The 16,840-nt window shown below is 32.5% G+C and overlaps 1 protein-coding gene across 2 annotated transcripts in view; it reads right to left on the bottom strand.

The window, feature by feature from the left end:
• LOC126747534 (ATP-dependent DNA helicase Q1-like) overlaps positions 1-8,558 on the bottom strand; it is a 130,688-nt gene extending 122,130 nt beyond the window's left edge. For both annotated transcript variants that reach the window (XM_050456252.1, XM_050456251.1), the window contains exon 1: positions 8,434-8,558. In XM_050456252.1, coding sequence (XP_050312209.1) covers positions 8,434-8,455 — 22 coding nt within the window. In that variant the 5' untranslated portion in view covers positions 8,456-8,558. The remainder of the gene's footprint in view (positions 1-8,433) is intronic.
• Between the last annotated feature and the right edge of the window lie 8,282 nt (positions 8,559-16,840).

The following is a 16,840-nucleotide window of genomic DNA, read 5'->3' on the forward strand; positions in this document are numbered from 1 at the left end:
CAGTGTTTTAAGAAATATTTATGTCCAAGCGGTTCAGCTAGTTCCTTTTTTACCCGCTGGAATGCTTTACTTTAAACAAAAAGTGGCATGTCACAATTTTACCGTTTATAGTTTAAAGGATAACAGGGTCGTTTGCTATGTATGGCATGAAAGTGAAGGCGGCTTAGATGCAAATTGGTTCGCATCTTGTCTCACGGACTTTCTAGAGACAAAAATTAAAGAGGAAGATAAGCAAAAAAAGCAAATATTTTATAGTGATGGATGTTGTGCTCAAAACCGAAACAATTTGTTGTCAAATACTTGACTTCAATATTCAATGAAAAATAATGTCACAATAATTCAAAATTATTTAGTAAAGGGACATTCGCAAATGGAATGTGACAGCGTCCATTCTACAATAGAGAGTGCAAAGAAGAAAAAAGGAAATCCAGGCGCCTTCAAATTATTTACAGATCATTTAATAGGCAAGGAAAATTAAACCCTACAAAGTCAAATACGTAGATTATAATTTTTTTATGTCCTTTGACGACATTAAATACGTTTCTTTAATAAGGTCTGGGCTCAAGAAAGGTGATCCTTGTGTAACAGATTTAAGAGGCCCAGGTATTCTTCATAAGGAATCGAATACAAACTAAACTTTGATCAGAAATGGGCGCCTTTGCCAAGAAGAATAAACTGGAAAGGTGGATCAGCAGCTATTAAGAAGTTGTACGATGCAATAAAGGGTGATAAGTATGCAGGGGCGCTTTTAGAGGGGGGGCGAGGGGGTCAAATAATTGGCCGAGTTGGTTTACCTCTAGTAAAAAGCGTATATTTTTTAAATAACATATTCGAATATTTTTTAATTTCCACCGGATTAAGTAAACACAATAAAATGTATAATTGCATATACATATACTTACTTAATCATTAATCTCATAGTAGGTACTATTACGAATTTTCATGTTACCTTACCATTATATACATTTAAACAAATATGCTAGGCAACCAGCAATATAGGGTAGAAGTTTCATTAACGACCTGTAAAAGCAACTGACATTGTTATGATGATTACTCGGGGAATCCCCCGTTCCAAACCTTAAATTACATATTAATGAAACAAAGCAGGAAAACGGCTTATTTTCTTACAGTGTTTTAAAGACAATTTTTGGCTATGTGTATTTGTTTAATTTTTGTATTTGTATGTCGCCTTTTTGTTATACCTACAGTTGGTTTTTATTGAAATTAGCTTTAAATATTAATTGAGCAAAAAAATACGCCCCGGTCGGGCACAGGTGAAATGTGTGAGATGTGGAGCAACTTTTAACAGGGACTATAAAAAGACCCATGAAAAAAAAATTCATAATGGGGATACAGTGCAAATTAAAAATGTCGGAGCGCTGGACAATCCTTTCGTGATTGCAGTAAAAAAAACAAAAACTTGCTTAAGAGAGAAAGACTCGGAAAAAGATGTTGGTTTGGAATCGCTCAAAAAAGGTAAAAAAGTGTTGTATTGATGTATTGTTTTTATATTTAATTATTTTTTTGACTAAAGGAATTTTAGAATTGAAAATGTTGGCTTATTTAATAATTTTTAGGTTGTTCAGTTAGAGAACCTAATTAGACAACTATTGACGAATGCAGCAAATCAAATGCCAGGTCCATAGAGAACTTTAACTCTAATTTAGGTAAATTTATTTATGTTTCGCCCTTCCATACCTACAGTGTGATCCGTTTGTTTACGAAACGCGAAACACCCTTATAAAAAGTTATTTTTTGTCTGATTTGGATCCGATTTTTTTTTATTTTAAAGGTAGAAAAAATGCACCTTCTCACTGAAACTGACTTGTCCTTTAAAAACCAATGTACAAGTTCTTTTTAGGAAAATCCCTAAGTAATATGATTTCATTAAAATATTGTTCATAAAAGACTATCATGGCATCCTTGGTATTTAATGAACTAAATTTAATTTTAGTGAGAAGGTGCATTTTTTCTACCTTTAAAATTTAAGAAAAAATACGATCCAAATTGGACAAAAAATAACTTTTTATAAGTCACACGACTGTATATTAATTAGAGATTTTTTAGAAAATATGGTTATTGATGAAGACGCTGACGTTTGTTATAATGATCTATAAGAGGCAAGTACTTCTTATGAAATGCAACACTCAGGTAAATATTTTTCTTCCACAAAATTTATTTCCTAAGAAGTAAACATTAGCATCTTAATACAACGATACGGTATATCAATTTTTTACGTGTTTACCAAAAAAAAATTTCGATCTAAAGCGACATCTTAAAAACCACTGATTTTTAATCAGAAAACCCTAGATAAATAGTATTGATTTTCTAATTTAAAAAAAAGTCAAATTTTTGAAAAGATTATTGACAATAATTCTTAAACGGGTTAATTAAAACTAGTAATAGGTATTTGATTAGTTGCAGATTTTAGTGTTCTTTAATTAACCTTAATACATTTTTTACTTAAAATAATTAGGGGAGCCAATATTTGACCCCCTTAAATATTAGTAATATTACATGGGTTTTCCTATGTCCCGCATGGCGATACAACATCCTGTAAATTTACATATATAATTTTTTGTAGAGGTTCAAGCCGATATGCCAGAAACCAAAGTCACACTTAAAGAAGATGATATTTTAACTGTCAAACTTTCATTATTGTGGCTAAAATGCGTGGGGAAGCTAGCAAGCAGCTAGCCGCAGCAAAAATTTTTAGATAAAACCAAAAATAAGGAAATTGTTGAAGAATACTTTTTCGTCATAGAAATGAGTGAAGCGGCTGATCAAATACTGGAGGGCACCAAAAACTTAAGAAATCACTGCCAAACATATTTCCAAAATTTTAAAGAATCCAATTCTAGCCTAAAAATTAACTATAAATAAAAGAAAATGTACGTTTAGAGCATGAGCCTGGTAAGTAAAATCAGCGGAAGAAAGAAATTACCTTATTCAACTAGGACCACACCAACCGCATTTACTTTTTTTCCCTAGTGATGGCCACAACAGATTTAATCCACATTGGTATAGTGATTTTAAATATCTTGAGTATAGTATTGCAAACGATTCGGCTTATTTCTTTATTTGTTCCCTTTTCCCCAATGGTCCTGGACGGGATAAGTCAGAATCATCATGGGTAAAAGGTGGCGTTCGAAACTGGAGAAAAATGACAAGCGCTGGAGCAAATAAAGCCGGCAAACTTCAGCAGCACTTTAATTCGATAGCTCACAAGTCGGGTTTATTGGATTATTGTACTTTTTTAAAAACATATCAGCATGTTAATATTTTGCTTGATCGTAAAAAAAGGAATCTCATTATCGAGGAACAACGCATACTCAACCAGAATTCAAAGGTTATCAAAATTATGCTGGATACTTGCAGGACTATGGCAAAGCAAGGGATAGCTTTCCGCGGACATGATAATGAAAGTGGAAACTTTGTACAAATCATTAAACTTAGATCTCGCCATAATCCAGTACTTAAAAAGTTTTTACATGAGTCAAAATTGCGGCCATATCATACAAGCTACTTAAGTGCAACATCGCAAAATGAATTTATAGGGCTGTTAGGAAAGGAAATTCAAAAACAAATTGTACAGGAAGTTAATAATGTCCCATTTTTTACTGTTATGGCAGATCACACTCCAGACTCATCTAATAAAGATATATTATCTGTAGTCATAAGGTACGTTGACAATAATGGTAGCCCTCAAGAGCGTTTGCTGTCAATTCTAGAAGCAAAAGATAAAAGTAGTGAAGGTACGGCAAACGATATTTTCAGGTGCTTGACAAATTGTAGTATAGATGTATCAAAATTATCTTTTCAATCCTATGATTTTGCGTCTTCGATGTCAGGTAAATTTAAAGACAGTCAGCAGAAACTATCTGACTCAATTGGCTACAATATACCGTATATTGCTTGTCAAGCCCATCGTACCAATACCTACAATATAGTGTTGAAGCTAGTTCCATTATCGCTGAAACTTTTAACGTTTTACAAGAATTGTATGCTTTTTTTTCTCCTAGTACCAAGCGATTCCAGCGTCTTAAAGAAAGACTAGATCAAATTGAAAACTCACTTCTACTAAAAAATTTGTCGAAAACCCGTTGGACAGCTAGAGCGGAAAGCATCAAAGCTGTAATTATCTCATTTGAGTCGATTATTAACGTGCTGCAAATTATTAGTATTGACATAACTTTGGATGCTAAAAGTAGGGCAACTGCAATAGGCTTATATAAGCGATTACTCTCTTTTGATTTTATTCTCACTTTACATTTCTTAAAAATAATATTTTACAAAATGAAAAGTGTAACCGTAACTTTAGAAAAAGATGACTTAAATATTTTGGATGTAGTGGAAACAGTTTCCTCAACTACAGCTGTGCTTAGAAAAATACGAAATGATGATATGGAAATCGACAACCTTATTGAAAGTTCAAAAGTGTTTTCTGAAAAATTAGGTGTATCGCCGTTAGAAGATTTCAATCGTTACCATTGACGACGATTGAAACCAAAAAAAATTGATGATAATAGGGACACCGAATGCGTTTTTACTTTAAACAGTTTTTTTAGAAAAGAATTTAATTTAGTCTTGAATACCTTAATCAACTTCCTTCAAAATAATTTGGCGACCGTTCTGAAAAATATTGAAGGGTTTTCTAAATTGTTCTCTTTTCCACTTTCAACAAATAATATTAAAATGTGTAATGTATTGCTAGTTCTTAATCTATTTCCTCCACAACACAGGCCCGATGAATTTGCCTTGTTATCCGAGTTGGAAGTGTTGCTTGACCTATGCATTAAAAACGAGGTAGATACTATGCAAAAAGTAATGGAAATAGCTAAAAAATATAAACCTGCTTTGAAAGTTGCATACCGTTTATGTCAACTAATTTTAACAGCTGAATATTTAGTGGCCACTAATGAACGAAAATTTAGTCTCTTAAAACACATTAAAAGTGTTGGTCGTTCAACTATGGGTAACGAGCGTCTTGACTACTTAATGAGTTTGTCTAGTGAGAAAGACATTTGTGACCTAATTAATATTAAAGATCTTGCTGTGCAATGGAGCAAATTAAAAAACAGAAAAATTAAAATAAATTAAATCAGAAATAGATAATTTTAGTCTTATTTACATGTAGGGTACCTACTTTTTAATTAACTTTTAGTTATATTATATTAAAAAAAATGTTTTTTTTTTAATGTAGTTGGGTTTTTTAATTTAACTGCCCCCCCCCCCAATCACAAGTGCTTAGAGACGCCCCTGTAAGTATGATCAATTACAATCTGTTAAACCCGTTATTCACAAGGATTACCATGCATTTTGTGATTTTGTGATCTCATTAAAAATAATAATAATAAATAAAAAAACCTTGTAACTTTTTTTTTTACAATTTCGGTCACAATTCTAGTATCTATTATGTCACTAACTAGTTTTTCTAATCTTTTTTAGACTTCTCGCAAAGTATTGTCCCATTTCAAAATTAGGTAAAATTTTGAGATGATTTTTTCATTTCCTGAAAAACTATAATTTTTGAGATACGAGGTTTTGACTTTACGACGACGATATTATACATAATAAACATTGTGTGGCAGAAAAGAGCATATGTATAAGTGCTAACAAAAACACAATAATGCCAACAGGAAGATGATTTAAAAAAAGAAAATAAACATGATAAGACTATCTTTTTAGAATAGGATGGGAAACAGCACTTTCACACACACAGCTGAAGTTCTTGAAAAAAGTGCTTATTATTGGTTAATTTCTATAAACATATGTTTGGCATTAATAATTTATTTACTTAAATAACTTTGACTTTCTTGTTTGTATGATTTCATATCAAATCATAATATAAAAATAATAGAAATAGGATAGTCAGATTGTAAAGATATGCTATGTTTATATAAGAAATGTTCTTATTTTCAATCAAAATTTAGAAAAACGTGTTTTGATTATTAGTGCCGTCTATTATGGCTAACCAGGTAGATTAGATTTCTGTACTGTACTTTTATTTTTAATTCAGTTCAAAATAAATAAAACATTTGAGTTTAATATTTTCATAGTACCAAAGAAGATACATGAACAAAATATGTATGTATAAAGCTATTAAACTATTTATAGAATTTCTTTGACACCTACCACCCGTAATTGTTACAGCTGTTAATCAAACAAAATAATATATTGAATACCCGTGACGCGCCATATAAAATTTGCAAAAAAAATTCACAAATTGTTCATATGCCACTAAATAAAAATTTAGAAAAGAGAAATACGACTCTGGAGATTCGACGCCGCCTAATTATTATATTACTTTATATTTTTAAGTATTTTTTTAAAGTATGCAGCATATCTACAATTAAATTATGATTTCTTGTCTTTATAAACTACATTATTTGAATATTTATTTTCTTGGCAATTGTAAACATTTTAGTCAACTTAAGACCTTTTCTACAACAAAGTGCGTTCTCAGCCTTACAATACAGCAATACAGTAAATGGCAAATACCTAACTTCTGCATTCAATGAGTTGTTACTGTTTGACTGTCAGGATTTAGGGCTGGTCACAGTACATCAATAGCACTCAGCAATGTTAGGAACATACAATTCTAAGAAATGGATGCCTCACTATGTACTGACTTCTGTTGTTAAATTATAATAAGCCATTTCATCTTAGTTATTTTAAATTATTAATCATGAAATGCTGTTAGCTAAGTTGCATTATTTTGGTTTCCAGGCTTATAAGTGAGTGGTGATTTCAAATGTAGGTGGATGGAGTAAAATCAGATTCTCATTTGCTTTAGTATGAAGATCCGCAAGGTTCCATTTTTGGCCCACATGTTTTTATTACACCTTGGATCTAGGTCATCAAGGGTTCGTTCTTGCTCTCTACATATTTATGCTGATAATACTCAGCTTTTGGTTGCAGTTAGCACTCATTTTATCATATTTTGATGTTGTCAGTCTTTAATTCTCAATTTGATATAATATATAGGTATATTAATATAATTTATTTCTCAGTCTAAATTTAGAATTTGAGAAGCTTAAATTTTAGGCTGAGAAATAAAGTAAGTATAATTTAACTACATCACAACTAGATCACTTTAAGAAACAAAGTCATCAAAAATTAAATTAAAATTCTTTATTGAATAAAATGATGAAAAGTCTATTTTATTAAATGGAAACCTTTATATTATATTTTATTTTAATAGACAGTTAAGTTTATGTTTTATATTTAATTTAATATATCTAAGTAGGCACATTTTTGAAGTAAAGACTTATTTTCGTGAAATCTGATAATTTTAAATATTTTTATTTTGTAAATTACTTAATTAGCTATGAAAATGTCAAAATGGTGTAATAAATGATGATGACATTTCTAGTTATAATATTACCATTAAGTTTTATAATAAACTTAATAAAAAAAAAAAAAAGAACAGTATTATTCTTAACTATTCCGATGAAGTTTTGATGGGACTATTAATTTTCGATGCTCAAATAATAGCAAGAATGCGTGGAAAATTTAACACATTGTACATAAATTTACAGCCAATGACTAGCAATATTCTCTAAACATTTATAAAATTGTTTTCTGGTGGATATATTCATCACTCTTCTAATTGTGTTTTCCTCTAGCTCTTCAAAACAGGTAATAACTCATTGAGGTAGTTCTTCTTAACTCATGTTGTGTACACCCTTTCCTTTATATTACCCCACAAGAAAAAATCAAAGGGCATCAGATCTGCTGATCTCGCCAGCCAATCCCATGGTTCCATATTCCTAAACCATCTGTAATCAAACATGTCCTACAGTTCTCTTGTTCCTTTGCTTGTGCATCAAGATATAATATTCTTTCATAACTGATGAGTACCTTGTTCCAAGAAGTATCTTGAATAATAGTTTTTTTCTGAATTCCAATTATTTATTGCTTGTTAGCCAAAAATCGGTCTGCATTTAAAATCTTTCACTTAGAGATTCTACTAATGATGCTGTGCTCACTATAATTTAATTTGGATGAATTTATTGTTTTAATTTATTTTCACTATTTCTGTAAATATGAAAATACCTATGATATGAGAAAAATATGGTTTATTTATTTTAATAATATTGAATCAAGAAATGCCAAAATAAGTTTAAGGCACCAGTAGCTTGCATATAGGAAACATTATCTAAAATTCACTTTTTTTGCAAATATTAATATTTCTGATTAATAGAAATTATTTCTTATTAAACTTTAAGAGTTAAAAAAAATACTATTTGTATTAAAATAAATAATTTGGCATATTATACTATGGTTGTGCTTTAACTTGAGTCTTAGTTTCAATATTATTACTTCTAATATCAAATAAGGAATATAGATTTTTGAAAAATACATTTACATACAGAATACATTTGTTCTGATTTTTTAGTTTGAGAACAGTTATCCAAAAAGTTAACTTACCATCTGAAGAAAGTGGAAACATTTTAATTCATAAGATCTGTATTCAAAAAAATTAATAAACAAAACATCAAAACAAACATTTGGCACAAAACATAACCAACCAAATATTAGCAGTTGACACAAGGAGTGACTACAGTTAAACTGAAGTACCGCCGAGACTTGAGTGTGACCAGTCTTGCCAGATCGGTTTTAGAGTTTAGCCACAGCTTAAATAATTACACTGTCTTCCTTATGCTGTGGTTTAGCAGTAGATTTTCAAAAAAAAAGTATATTAGTAAAAAAAACAGTAGATTTAAAAATTTATGTTTTATTGTATTAAAAAAAGAAAAATTGAGTTTTGGCACAAACTTAATTAATGTCTACAAATATTTTATCAAAATAAAACATAAAATATCTTAAAAACTAAAAATAGATAATGCAAATTGTAAAGGAAAAAACTGAAATTAAAACAGCTTTTAATCTGAGTCTGATAATTCGGATGATTTTTGATACATTTTTTGACAATGCAAAGCCAATATATTTTTATTAAACTCAGCAGAGAAGCAATGCTTGCCTTGGGAAGCTATGAAGTTTGTTGACTGCAAATTTCCTGAAATGCTTGCTGTGGTAAGCTTGTTTCTCTGCTGAGTTTTTAATAGATTCACTTGCGAAAAAAATCGCTCGACATTCGCCGAAGAGTGCGGTAAACTCAAAATATTAAAAACAAAAGTGGTTAGAACCGGAAACATTGGTTTTTTATCACCATAGCACATCTTCTCAATGTAATTCCAAAAACCTTCAATATCGTCATTATCTTCCTCATTCCATGTAACATTTGTGTTTCTTAATAACCTGTATTCATTGTCCAACTCTTGCAACTCATTTTCCCTAATTAAATTGGGAAAATGCTTTGCTAGAGGATTAATGCTACCATATTCCCCTGTCATAACAATTTGAGGCCTAATCAAAAATAATGATTTCAAGACATCATTGTTAAAATTAAACCTTTTGGAAATTTGATTTGCCGCCTCTACAAAAAAATCTAAACATCTGGTTCTAAGGACATAAATCTGTTTTGTATTTAAATTTGTAGAATCAATTGCATCAATTTGTGCCCCCAAGTATATACCTGAAAGTGATAAATAATTTCCAGGGTCTTTAAAATTAATATTATATATGGGTATTTTTAAAAGCATATCCCTCTTTATAAAACACTCAAGAATTGTTTTAAAGGTTGATGTTATGTTTGAGTGCAGATCATGAAGTTTAGGTTTCTCGCTCTGCATTTCTCTATTAATTTTATTAAGAAATGGGAGAGAAAACTGTAGAAAAATAACAAAATATTTTATTAAGGGGTCCTTTAGTTTAACAAAGATATTTTCAGCATGAGTGTTGTAGTCATTAGCTACTGCATCTGTAAAAAAAAAGAGGTAACGCACTGTATTGCTCTAACCCAACAACACTTTCTAATGAAAGCCATCTCGCCTGGGCAGGATGGAGAATTTTATGTACTGGAGTTTTTGTAAATATTTGAAAGCCTTTATAATATTCAACCCGTTTAGGGCTTAATTAAAAATAATTGTAAACATTTCTAGTAAAATCTTCTAATTCACTACGTAATTTTTCGCATGCACTGGAAGCGCAGAGATTAAAACTGTGGCAAATGCATTTAATTAAAAAAATATTTGGTATTTTTTGCTTTAAACGAGACATTACCGAGTTTTGTCTACCGCACATCACGTTTGCCCCATCTGAGGCGAAACCAATGAGATTGTTTTTATACGGGACCTTATTACTATTAAATAGCTTAACTAATTCACTAAAAATACTTTCGGCTTTTGTATCCTTCATTCGTATTAATGACAAAAAGCAATCTTGAATCCTAAAATAATAAGTACATTTTATAAGCCTAATGAATTAGAAAAAAATTCCCTACCTTTTGTTGCATCGATATCTAACAACAAGAGCTAAATGTTTTGTGCATCCTCTATCGGTAGATTCATCCACAATAAGAGAAAACTTCGTATTTTTTAAATCATAATATCTGAAGAGACTGGTGATTTTTACGGTTTATACCGCGCACTTTTGTATTAGGACAATTTCTACGTATTGTTAAGTTTAGTATAAATAGTTAGTGTATATAGTTAGTTATTTATACTCACTAAAAGTGACCATGGGAAAACGAAGATATAATAAACGTAGTTCTACATCTAGCGATGAAAGTTCTTCGGATTATTCTCGATCGGAAAGATCACCTTCAAGAACAAGGGGCTCTAAAAGGGAGTTTAAAGGTAGCAGCAGATACCAAAAAGAACGGTATACGTCTAGATCTAAGAGAATGTCGATCGAGTGTGTCTCTAATAGAGAACCCGAGTCAAACACACCCCCACAAACCCGCAAAGATTCGGAACAAGCTACGTCTATCGTAGTTCCTACAGAAATACGCAGTGAGTCCAACAATGATAAAAAGAGGATAGAAGCGCTGGAAAACTTAGTATTAGAACTGCTAGATAAAAATAAGTCCAGAACAGCAGCCCCAATGCCTAGAAGGGATGTAATTCCGGAACTAAATCCCAGAAAATTTGGTATGAGTGCTACCAAGTGGCTTCATAAAATTGAACAGTTGGCAGAAATCAATAAATGGGATGAAGGTCTATTTAATGCAATCCAGACTTAGAGGTTTAGCTCAGACATGGTATTTTAATTTAGAAAATTATGACCATAGTTGGGAACAGTGGAAAATTTTAATAGAAAATGCTTTCCCAGATCATTTTGATTTTCCCTTCACACTTAAAGTCCTAGTTCAAAGAAATAAGCTTTCCACAGAGAACTGGACTGAGTATTATTTCGAAAAAAAATCAACTTTTAAGAAAATGTAGAATTACAAATAAAAATGCTGTTGCCATGATAATTGATGGTATTGAAAACACAACCATTCAAGCTGGAGCTAAAGCAGGAAGGTACGGCACCCCAGAAGACCTTTATAAAGATTATCTCTCTACTCTACCTACGGAGTCTCCAAAACCAAGACCTGTACTCAAAAATATAGTTGCGGAGAACTCAAAGAATTCTCTTACAAAAAAAGAGAAAAAGTGTTCATTTTGTAGACGTTTGGGACATACATTGGCCGAATGCAGACGAAATGAACCGAGTGGCTCCAAAAAGAGTATGGTAGGAGAGCTTCGAAAAGGGGTAAGTCCAGATTGCCTAAACGTAACTTGTTATATTAATGGAAGTCAATTAAAAGGCTTTATTGATACGGGTTGTGAAATCGTTACTCTAAGGGAATCCGATGCTATAAGTATTGGAATAAAATGGTACCCATCAAATATAATTATTAATGGTTATGGTGGGGCACAAGTAGCTGTAATTGGTCAAACCACGGCGGAATTAAAGGTAGATTTATTTAAAGCACAAATCCAAATTTTTATTGTTCCAAATTTACTTCAAAGTATGGCAGTTTTAATAGGGCAAACATTTTTAAATGCTGCTGATGCCGTAGTTTTAATGAGAAATAATGAACTAAGATTTTTTGATAAGCATATGTCATTATTCCCTCAGCTAGATGAACTTCCAACTAAGGTGCAACTTAGATCTAAAATCACTACTACAATTCCCCCAAATCATATCGGGTTGATAGTTTGTACTACAGCCGACTCATATAGCGGAGATATTTTTGTAGATTTAAGACAATCACATAAACCAAATGCTGAATATATTATTCCACGTTGTGTTACTTCGACCTCTAATGACATAATCGTACCTTTGCTTAACATATCCGAGCACCCAATTTGTTTAAACGTGAAACAGTTGGTTGTACGCGGATTAGCCTGTATTCCTGACGTAGGAAAAAGGGAGCTTGAGGTATCGATTAATGTTTTAAATAAAACTCAATTTCCGGCTTTTTCACTAAAAGATATAGAAAATCAAGTTAATTTGGATGTAGGTCAGGAAAATGTTAAGATTTTGTACATAAAAATCATAAATAATAATACTAAATACCATAAATAAATTTAGGGATTGTTTTGCGCAAAATGTTAACGAGTTAGGATGTATAAGTGGGACTGAAATAAATATTACTTTAAAAGATAATGCACCTGTAGTTTATAAACCTTATCGCCTTGCATTTAAGGAACGAGAAAAAGTTCAAGACATGGTGGATGAACTGTTAAACGCAGGCGTTATCCAGGAGTCACATTCTCCATATGCCAGCCCTATTGTCTTAATTAAAAAGAAAAATGGTGAAACAAGAATGTGTGTAGACTATAGGGCACTTAATTCTAAAACAGTAAAAGAAAGTTTTCCCATGATTCTATCGGATCAACACTTAGAGATTTTAGCTAATATGACTTACTTTACAACATTAGACATGGCAAGTGGTTACCACCAAATTCAGGTTTCTGAAGACTCCAGAAGCAAAACTGCATTCATAACTCCTGATGGGCACTACGAATATCTGCGAATGCCATTTGGATTAGTTAACGCCCCAGCGGTATTCTAGCGTACTGTCAATAAAATGCTAAAGACAATGAAAAATACAACCGCCTTAGCCTATCTGGATGATATTTTATTGCCTAGTGTTGATTTTAAATCTGGCTTGGAGTCTCTCCAAGAAATTTTAACCACCTTCAGGAACTTTGGAGCTACCTTAAAATTATCCAAGTGTCACTTTTTCAAGTCGAATATTGACTACCTTGGCCATGAGCTTAGCTCAGAAGGAAGCCGTCCAGGAGCAGTAAAAACTAAAGCAGTAGAGCAGTTTCCAACACCTCGCAATGTACATGAGGTTCGACAATTCCTTGGGCTTGCGAGTTATTTTCGAAAATATGTCGAAGAATTTGCTCAAGTTGCAAGTCCATTGTCTGGATTAACAAGAAAAGATGTTACCTTTAACTGGAATGTGGAACAGGAAGAAGGATTTCAATGCATTAAAAAACACTTTAGCAATAGACCCATTTTAGCTCTTTATGATCCCAAGCTACCAACTGAAGTGCATACAGATGCTTTCACTCGTGGTCTAGGTGGTATACTACTACAATGGCAGTCAACGGGAGTCCTAAAACCTGTTATGTATTACAGCAGGCAAACCACTAAAGAAGAGCATAAGTACCATTCGTATGAGTTGGAAACTCTCGCAGTAGTATGCTCCCTGCAAAGATTTAGAGTATATATTTTAGGAATCCCATTTAAACTAGTGACAGATTGTATTGCATTACGTACTGCAATGACAAAAAGAGATATCATTCCACGAATTGCAAGATGGTGGTTGGTAACGCAAGAGTATGATTTTACTGTGGAATACCGCCCTGGGACAAGAATGTCACATGTTGATGCCCTCAGCCATAATCCGGTTGAGCAAGAAGACGAAGCACCTATACCTGTTGTTGAAATTATGGAAATTAATATTGTAGAGGATGACTGGATTTTATCAGTACAACTACAGGATAACAAATGCAAGAATATCATAGATATTTTACGAAATCCTCTTGCAGACATTGATGATAAATCCTTGACAACCAATTATGTCTTAAAGAATGAGCGCTTGTATAGAAATACTGACTATGGTCCTAAGTGGTATGTACCGAAAAGGGCCCAAAGGACAATAGTTGGGTATTATCACGATAAACGAGGCCATCCAGCATAAACCAAAACTCTAAAGGCAGTAAGTGAAAATTATTGGTTCCCAAGGATGCGCAAATATATTGACAGATATATTAAAGCATGTCTAGAATGTCAATATAACAAAACGCCTACTGGTAAAAAAGAAGGATTCTTACAACCCATTCCTAAGAAATCATGTCCTATGAACATTATTCATATCGATCATCTTGGTCCCTTTGTGAAGAGTACTCGAGGTAATTTATACCTGATAGTAGCAGTGGATGCTTTCACAAAGTATACAACCGGACGATCCTGGCTTCCCTGTCGACAACGGTCGACGACGAGAGGAAGTGGGATACTAATATTGAGTCCATACGTTTCGGAATCAATGCCTCCGTACATAGTGTTACGGGAAAGAGTCCCCACGAGCTTCTTTTCGGATATCAACCTCGAGGTATGGATGACGCATTCATAACTCAGGAGATCAGTCTAAACGAAACAGACTGTAATAACGTAAATGATGTCCGAGAAGAGGCTAAAGAACCAATCTTGGCTGCACAAGCCAAACAAAAATTACCTTATGATGCTAAACGAAAAGGCAAGCATAACTATAGCACAGGTGACTATGTGGTTTTACGTAAACAGATAGCATCTAATGAGGGAAAAAGTAAGAAGCTTCTTCCTAAATACAGTGGTCCATACGTAGTGACCAAGGTGCTTGATTTTGATCGCTATGTCATTGAAGATCTTCCGGGCGCACGACGAGCTCAAAAAAGATATCAGGGCATAGCATCAATTGATTAGTTAAAACCCTATGTCCCTGATCACGAAAGTAACTCGTCAGGTTCCGATGACGTTGACGAACTTGATGAGTAGATCATAAAACGATATATCTTGTTTATTCAAAGTATTTTACCAAAATAGAACTCATTCAAAATATTTTACCAAATAGAATTCATTTAGAGATTTAAAGTTTCAATAATTATTTCGAATAAACAATATATGTCGATGTTTTAATCTCATTCTGGTTCTAACATTATTCTGTTTCCTTTCACAGGAATAGTGTTTTCCGAGGACGAAAAATAGGTAGCATGGCCGACTAAAAGAAACCACAAGCGAGCCGGATTGTGATACGACCTTTTTACAGACCCCATCTGCTAGGTAAATAAAACCCGCCCGAAAACTACCCACGCAGACAAACAGGCAGAAGGGTAGATAAGAAAAGTGAAAGTTACCATTAGTCTTCGTTCGCTATTCGGTGTAAAAACCACAGCTGTGTTAGATTATTTTTGAAACGTCTCGGAATATTATATTTTGGTTTTGAAGGAACTTTTGTTTTTTTATTGATTAGATTTTACGATCTTACATCATTAATAACATTAATTTCATTTTGTTTGACAATCACATTTTTTATTAATGCAGAGCATTTTGTTCGACTGCATTGTATTTTCTTTGCGATTTGAGAGTCCGGACAAACTGTTCTTAATAAATCGGGCAAATGTTCCATAACATTATGAGCCAGATTATGCTCACTTACAAATGCAGCCAAATGTAAGTCAGCCTTTTTTACAAACTCATCAATATTTGAATTTGGTTTAAAAATATTCAGTACTGATTGCTGACCCTTTAGTCCCTTGGAAAATTTTTGGTGGATATTGCTTTCTTGATGTTTTAACAGTATTGTCTTTCCGGATGAAGCAATTAAAATATTTTTGTTGTATATTTTACAGAAAGCCTCATCTTCTGATCTGCCCTTAGAAAGCCAGCCTCTAAACATTTCATCTTGTTCCCAATCCAATCTATATTTTTGCTGGTATTTAATCTTTTTAGACTTTTTTGGGGAAGAGGGTCCTGCTTTACCAGAAGAATCAGAGTCCGAACTATCAAAAAATTAAGAAATATGAATAATACTAGGTAGTTAAAATACCTAATATACTTAGGGCAAGATAATTAGCCAATTATTTTAAAATCTTGCCTCATTGTTAAGTTTAACTAGTAATAAACAACAATAAACCATAAACCACTTTACTGTCTAATCATGTAATTATATTTTTCAATAAATACGTTAATTTTGCCAACCCAATTCACAGATTTATAGGAGAATGCAAATAATAAACAACTAAACAACAAACGGTAAACCCCAAAAAGAGCCGCGCGGGATTCCTCAATGCAATACGAAGGAAATTTTCATCTCAGATTGCGCCATCTGTTAGAAGTATTAAATACTAATTACAGAGTGTGTCTATTCTGCCTGTATTAATTTAAAAAAAAATACTTTTTAGACTTTAGGCTTCATTTTTTGTTAAACTATATTTAAAATTTATATTGTACTTAAGTAATTTTTCTCTATACCAGTATTAAGAAATAACAGTAGATTTTAGCCTCTTGGCAGTAGAACAGTAGCTGAAAGCCTAAAACAGTAGATCTACTGCAAAAACAGTAGACCTGGCAACGCTGAGTGTGACGTTAGCTGGGTACTCGGAAAATTCTCAAATGAACGGGATCAACTGTCAACAATCTATTGACATTATCCTAGTATAGACCACAGAAAACATGCCAAAGATTTTCCTCTTTGTGTTCTGTGGTACAGACTACAGACTAGGTTACTTACACGTGTAAATGAGTATCTAGCACAATAAAATGGCCGGAGGGTCAGTTATGCCGTTAAATTTTACACCTACTAATTTTTATAAAAATATGCCATTTTGACGAAAAAATACCATTCAAAAAGTTTAACTTGAAACGTCGAGTTAACGCTTCGAGTCGAAAATGTCGAGTCGAAGCGTACCAGATTTTTAAGAAACTCAGAAGTTTTTAGAATTTCATT

This window comes from Anthonomus grandis, chromosome 19 (genome assembly GCF_022605725.1).
Source record: "Anthonomus grandis grandis chromosome 19, icAntGran1.3, whole genome shotgun sequence".
NCBI lineage: Eukaryota > Metazoa > Arthropoda > Insecta > Coleoptera > Curculionidae > Anthonomus > Anthonomus grandis.